Below are 7,616 nucleotides of genomic sequence, written 5' to 3'. Positions count from 1 at the left end.
TCGTAGGGTAATGTTATGCTAGTGACCGGCTAGACCGGTATCTTGTTTAGAGTAATGCTATGATATGTGATCTGTTGTTGTCTATGAACTGCTATATGATTATTTGTTATGTTATATATGCATTTTATGCTTATGGGCCGGAAGGCAATATGTTATGGGCCGGAAGGCGATTATGTTATGGGCCGGAAGGCGTTGTGTGGTGGACCGGAAGGTCGGCGTGGGTAGGACCGGAAGGTTTACCCAGCAGGGACGGAAGTCCCCTGAGACACATGGACCGGAAGGTCAGGGCCTGGAAAGGCGTATATGTCGTTGGTATTCTGGGGGTATCTCACTAAGCTTTCGGGCTTACAGTTGTGGTTTTATGTTTCAGGTTCTCAAGAGTCTGTGACAAGGCAAAGGCGTGATCGTACCGTTCCTCGCGTTGGTGTTTTATGATATGAACCTGGGAAAATACTCTATTAAATAATGTATTGAAAACCTTTTTGTAACAACGTTAATAAAATGGGTGATTTTGAAAAGTTTTAATTGTTTTGAAATTTTGGACGTTACAAACCCACTCCCAACAGCTCACACTGAATGCAAAGTCAACATTGACCAGCCTGATCAAAATCATGAAAAAGCATGTACTATACCTGATAAAGAGATTAAGGAACATGGTGAGAAAGAAAAAGACACATCAGAAGACACAAAACAAAGAGAACATGATCAAGATGATAAATATTGTGATGTGACACATCATTTTTCCCAAAATAAACCCCCACGTACTCTTGAAGACTCTGTAGCTGAACTCTTTCATCAAGGTATCTACTAGTCCCATCTGGTTGTTGTTATAAAGGTATTACATTCTTTTGAACAATTGATTTCATGTCCTTATTGACCCTTTGTATGTTGGAAGATGTACATGCTCAAATGCTTTGTCTTCGTGAGAAGGTGAAGGAAAGATTGAGCAACTCAGATGATTACCAGTCATTTTTGAAGTGCATTGCAGAGTATTGCACAAAGAGTATTACTCGGCCACAATTGCAATCAAGGGTAAAATTATATACACAATACACATTATTTAAAGATTTATTCTTTTTTGTTTCTAGTATCTGCTTCCTGCTTTATTGCTAGATATTTGCATTCGTTGTTTGTGTATCCATAAAACTTCTAGATGACTTTTTGTGTGGTATCCTTAGATTTAATTTCATAAATTAAAGAAATTTTTATTTTTTTTAGGTAAATAGTTTGCTTAAAGTATATCCGGATATTGTGGAAGAAGTCAATGAGTTTATAGATCACAGTGAAAAGACAAGTAATTGTACACATAAGTTCTTATTTACATTTACATGCCTAATAAGAATCTATAAATCTTCATCTAATAATGTATATATATATATGCAAATAGCTCTTCCCCATGAGTAAGTTTACATATAATTACATATATCCTAAACCCAATGACGATTTTACCTAAATGCCCCTCCATGTTATTTCCTCAGTAAGGTAGGATGTTAAATTGTTTTTTTTCATGACTCAATAACATGACTTTGACTAGCTTTGGTAGGATCCTTATGGTGTCATGGACATTTACCTGAAGTAATACAGGGTAATGACGAGGGTAAAGATGGAAATTCTGATGAAGATGAAATTGAAAAGAATAGTTGGGCCATCAAGGAGAAGTATAAAAAAAAATCAATTCAAGAACTTGACCTTTCTGACTGTGAATGTTTTTTCATATTTGACCATGTGCTCATTTTTAATCTCTCTTTCTCTCACTTTGTTGTAAACAGTTATTTTCTGCTTTTGGGTCTGTTTTAAAGATAGCAATGTTTGGCAAAAATGGTGGAGTTCAAGCTCTAATTCAATACCCTGGTGAGAGTTAATTAATTTTTTTGATAACAAGTGTTGAGAAGCTTATTATATATAATATAATTTTGTAAAATGTTAAAAAAAATTATAAATTTCAGATGTTCAGACAACTATTGTAGCCAAGGAAGCATTTGATGACAAGGGTTTTAAAAAAATCAGCACAAATCTTGTTTACATAGATGCACACATTAGGTTATTAGAACTATTAATTTGTAAATTTCGTTACAACTTCTATTGATTTGTTTTATCTTTCCATGGAACAATTATTTGTATGACATTAAATTTTATGTAATGGATTGTATTTTTTGTATATGATATTTTATTTTCTAATAAGAGACATTAAATGAAAATTTAATTTGAAAATTAGTAAATCTATAAATAATATTATTTTTAAACATTTAAAATTATGATACGCAAAAATGTGTGTCATCTTCATTTATGACATGGCCTTTCTTGACAGGGGCTTCCTTGATACGCATTGCGTGTCATTAACACGTGTGTCGTAAGGTTACGATGCGCGAATGTGTGTCGTCTTCCTTTATGACAAGGCCTTCCTTGATACGCATTGCATGTCGTAAACGCGCGTCGTAAATGCGTGTCATAAATGAGCGTCGTAAAAGCGCGTCGTCTATAGACGACGTGCATAAGCGCGTCATCTTTCTTTATGACAGGGCCTTCCTTGACGTGCATTTGCGCGTCGTCTTAGCCTTTTACGACACGCAATGAGCGTCGTAAAAGGTTGTTTTTCTAGTAGTGATTGGAAACGTACGCGCACTCATTGTGCTCCTTGTATATAGTCTCGACTGTAATGTCCTTCTTTTCCGCATTTGTAGCATATTATAGTACGACAAATCCCTTCGTGTGATTTTCCACGCTTATCACACCTAGGTCCTTTCTGTCCTCTAGAACTTGAATCTGTATGTTGGGATCTTTTGGTTGTTGGCTGGGACAGAGCTGGAGTCTTCTTCTTTTCCTTTTCTTGAGTTTCCAACTCCATCTCCCTCCTCCGGGCATGCTCTTGCATCTCGCCAAGGTGTTTTATCGATTTCTCAATACAAAATCTATGATATCCGTCTTGAGTATGTTGAGGTACCGATACATCTGCACCTATTTTGAGGACGAATATTCTAGGCAAAATAGGGCCCTTTCCATGAATATCTTGCCGATTTATGTTACCAACTCTGTGGTTTGCTTGAGCGACAAGTATTCCTGAGCTAGTCGCTCCCTCTCTCTAATTGGAGCATATTCTTCCCTAAACTTTTCCACAAACTACTCCCATGCCACTGCGCTCTTCTCAACAGGTGAATAGTCCTTCATGAAAACATTCCACCAGTTTTTCACCCCATGTTGGAAGAGATTTTTTGCATACTTGAACTTTATGTTGGCTGGGCAAGCACAAGTGTAGAAGAATCCTTCTACATCTGAGATCTACCTCATTTACATGATTGGATCCCTAGCACCTTCAAACTCTGGGGGTTTAGTGTTGTTGAACTCCCTATAAAGAATCTCCTTCTCCCTAGGGGAGGCTGTGGCAACAACAACAACAATGGATAATGTGGCGGTGGTCTTAGATACGGTGGAATATCGTTGGAAAACATGGCGATTAGTTCGGTCTTCATACATCTGAACATCTGTGGAATCATTTCTCTTACTGCGGCTAATACTGCTGCTTCTATCCAATCGTGCTTATTAGTCTTGATTGGTCCAGATCCTTCTGATCCAGAACCTGAATCGCTTCCTCTAGTGATCATTACCATTTTGGAGATACATATGGGGCCAGATTTATACAAATGTATAAACTATTTCAGGGTAATGATTGATCTACTCCAGCTTCGTAGTGACTTTACGATTCTTCTTGATCCAAGTATGAACCTTGTATTTCTTGTAGTACGGGCCCTTATACTACTTTCCATACCTGTTTATACTCATTCCAAAAATTATCCCAACGTTTCTAATTTGTTACACTCTCTTACAGACATTCCTTTTCACACCCAATGTTCCAAAGGTCTAACCACTCTCTTTCCTAGACTTTACTAGGTTCTTGCGTCTCTATCGACGCCCTACTTATGAACATATGCCCTATCAAATGTATATTAAACTTCCTGGACTATCCTTCTAGGATTCCTAACCACTTCACTCTGCTATTAGTTGAGGAAGAACTTCTACCAATCTTAACTAATTATCAAATAAATACAATTGTATGCCACTAAAACTCAAACATTTTGTCGACTGAAAGATTTGACACTACATCGGTTGGACTTAGACAAGGGTTGCGTAACAGCGCCAAATCAAGCAATCTAAAACTATTTAATTCTAGGAGCATGCAACCTAATCTTGCACGAAAAACAATCATGAAAATGCGAGAAAATTTTCCAAATTTTGTGATTGTTTTTTACTTTTGGGTGGGAGTTGTAAGAATCCAAAAATTAGGTATAAACTGTCAACTTTAGAAATTCTGCAGGGACCTGGTGCGCTAAAACAACTTTAAATGCAAAACTTTACCCCAAATGTGAAACTTGGCATCAAGTGACAATTAGCATTAACTATAGGGACCAGATTCGAAATATTTTCCCATTTCTCAGAATTTGTTAAAACTCGGAAACTTCAGGGATTCAATGAAATGTCTTCATTATTCCCGGTAAAGTGCCACATTGCGAAATAAGGTAATTTCTATCAACTTGGTAAAAGATGAGGGATTCGAAATAAACATTTTGGTTTTCCTCCCCGAGTTTGATTTCAGATCGTGACCATAGAACATCATATGTCAAATTCGCTTTACCAGTCAAACCCTAAGGCTACCCGGTATGGAGGTTTTTTCACGCGTGTTGGGCTGAGGTGGCACCCTCTCCCACGCGTGAACATTGCCCCCAAAGCCAGTGGGCTGAGTGTGACGTGAGGCTGAAGACGGACGAAGACGAGAACTTTGATTTGCTAATTGATTTTCGAACGTTATATTCGACTGTATAAATAAAAAAAACTTTTTTTTTTAGTTTTTTCAAATTCTCTATATATACATCCACTTTAACCACAATTTCCACTAAACCACGCCCACATTTTTTCAAAACAAACACATACATTAAACCAAAACATGGATAATTTTCCACCTCCAATTCATTCATCTTCGATGATAACGATTCTGATGAAGATTTGATTTTGTATACATTGTTATCCGCGGCACGAGACGTGGTATGTGAGAGGGGCGAAAGTTCAAACGTCGACAAGAAGCATAGAAAATGGATCAACCGGGATCGAGAGGCGGCACATGAACTTTTGGTACGTGATTACTTTGCCGTTGATAGTTTATATGATCTATCTAAATTCAAAGAATGTTTTCGTATTAGTAGAACTTTATTTTTACATATAGCTAGAGATTTGGCACGTAATTATGAATTTTTTTCAATTACGATGGGATGCTAGAGGTAAATCCGGTTTTACTACAATACAAAAATGTACGGCCGCTCTTAGACAGTTGGGATATGGTATAATTGCAGACACATCAGATGAGTATTTGAAAATGTCTGAGAGGATGGGTCGAGAGTATGCATATTTATTTTGTGAGTATGTCATAGAGCTTTACCGTGACATATACCTGCGACATCCGACTAAAAGCGATGTGGAACAGTTGTATGCCGCACATCAAGCGAAATATGGTTTTCCAAGGATGCTTGGTAGCATTGATTGTGCATATTGGGAGTGGGAAAATTGTCCCAACGCGTGGCGTGGCCAGTTCATGCGAGGTGATCATGGGGTGCCGACTGTTATTTTGGAGGTGGTGGATTCAAATGACCTATGGTTTTGGCATGCATTCTTTGGTATGGCCGAGTCAAACAATGACTTGAATGTGCTCCAAGCGTCTCCGATATTTAACGATATTTTACAGGGCAAAGCACCAGAAATGTCATATGTTGTCAATGGAAATGAATACAAATATGGGTATTACCTAGGTGATGAGATGTATCCAGAATACGCTACATTTTTCAAGTCAAACGATATACTTAAGCCACCCGCACTAATACAAGTTGGCAGTATGGCATACTTCTCAAGGGTTTTGGAAATACAAAACCGTGAAACACATCACAATCTACGACATGATTTGACCGAATACATATGGGAACGACAATTTCAAGGGCAAAATGACGGTAAAGCCGACGATGATGACGATGGTGACGATGAGGAGGATGATGATGGTGGCGACGAGGTGGATGATACCGGTGACGACAACGATGACGATTAGAATTTTTCAATGTTTTTTATGTTTTTTAATTTTTATTTTATTTAGACATTGTAATGTTATTTTCCTATGTTTTTTTATGTTTTTTAATTTTTAGTTTATTTAGACAATGTAATGTTTAATTTTACTAATTTAAGTTTTAAATTTCTATGTTTTAATTAATGAAATGCGCTCTTATTTTTTTTTTATGTTTTAAAAAATTAATGTATGTTATAAATTATGCTTTTTAATTAATATAATGTTCAAAAAATTAAAAAAAATAATTTGTGGAGTGGTAACCATTTCCAGTCTTTAGTGGGTTGGGTGTAAAGCTGACATGGTGCACATGTGGCAGCACTTTTTCGGTGGGGTGGGTGTGACCACTCCCTATAGCCTAAGCCATGCTTGTTCGACTCCAGGGATTTTTCGTTCGAATCAAAGCAGCTCTCGTTTGACTCGAACTCCAATTAACCAACAACCTACACAAGGAAATTGACTCCATTCGACTCCAACACTCTATCAGTCGAAATCGATATTGACCTCAAGGTGTTCGACATCCAAATCAATTTCCAATCACAAGCGGGTAGTAGCAACAATCGAATTCAATTGACTTCAAACTAAGCTAGTCAAATGCAATTTCGATTCCAATCAAGTCCAAATCAATATTTCTTTCGACTTCAACCATACACATTTTATTATTATCCTTCCCAATCGAGAATCAATGTCGAAACTTAAGTCGTGTTCGTTCAATTTTGCACTCACATTCATGATATGTGAAAAGTAGTGACCATATCTAAAAAGCTGTCATCTTCTTCCCCCTTTCTGTTCAGATGCAAAAACACGAATACTTGTTACGATTACGAATACTATAACTATTCAATATTCAGAATCACTATCCAAAATCAATACTCGATATCGATTACCCTTCAACCTTTCAATATTAGGCCACTCGTAATCCACCATTTGCACATTGTCCACTTACATCGATACTCATTATCAACCCTTCAATTCTTGTTCTACACAAACAAAACCTATAGATCTTTAACAAATTGTTCCGATTTCAATTAGCCAAACGCCCATCATCGACTGAAATAAAAAATCTAGCCATTCGATTCCACTCCTTCTTCTTTGTTGATTTCTAATTCACTAATTTCAAAATCCAAAACTCATTGACTTGTAAGAAAATCGAAATCGAACATCCAAAACTCGTTGAAATTTTCGCTTCTTCAGACCATTCAAATTGAAATTAACAATACAAAGCTTTCTCAATCAAATTTTGACATCAACCTATTCATCAAGCCCATTATCGAAAATCAAATTAATTTCACAATTAAGAACATCTTTGATTTTCGTATTCGATATCATCTATTCTCTATAACAATCATACTTTCAACAATCGAGATGAGCAAAAAAATCCTAATTTCCACTCCAAATAATCAATTTTTGATTTCACAATCAATTTAGTCACAAACTCAAAATCAAAAGTTGATTTTGACTTTTAGTTGACTTTCGATTTCAAGCAATCACCTTCCATTCCAATCACCTGATTTCAAGCAAA

General features: G+C 36.6%; 1 protein-coding gene across 1 annotated transcript; it reads left to right on the top strand.

Annotated features, from left to right (window-relative positions):
* Positions 1 to 5,233: 5,233 nt before the first annotated feature.
* Positions 5,234 to 6,082, top strand: LOC145095780 (uncharacterized). The gene has a single exon (XM_079033608.1). The coding sequence runs from the start codon at positions 5,234 to 5,236 to the stop codon at positions 6,080 to 6,082; it is 849 nt and encodes a 282-aa protein (XP_078889734.1).
* Positions 6,083 to 7,616: the final 1,534 nt, after the last annotated feature.

This window comes from Lactuca serriola, chromosome 3 (assembly GCF_051521515.1).
Source record: "Lactuca serriola cultivar US96UC23 chromosome 3, Lser_US96UC23_V15, whole genome shotgun sequence".
NCBI classification, from domain to species: domain Eukaryota; kingdom Viridiplantae; phylum Streptophyta; class Magnoliopsida; order Asterales; family Asteraceae; genus Lactuca; species Lactuca serriola.
This window is presented reverse-complemented; position numbering and strand designations above follow the sequence as displayed.

What these genes read in the sequence shown, in the direction of transcription:
- LOC145095780 (XM_079033608.1), top strand. Translation starts at nt 5,234, where the DNA reads ATGAATTTTTTTCAATTACGATGGGATGCTAGAGGTAAATCCGGTTTT.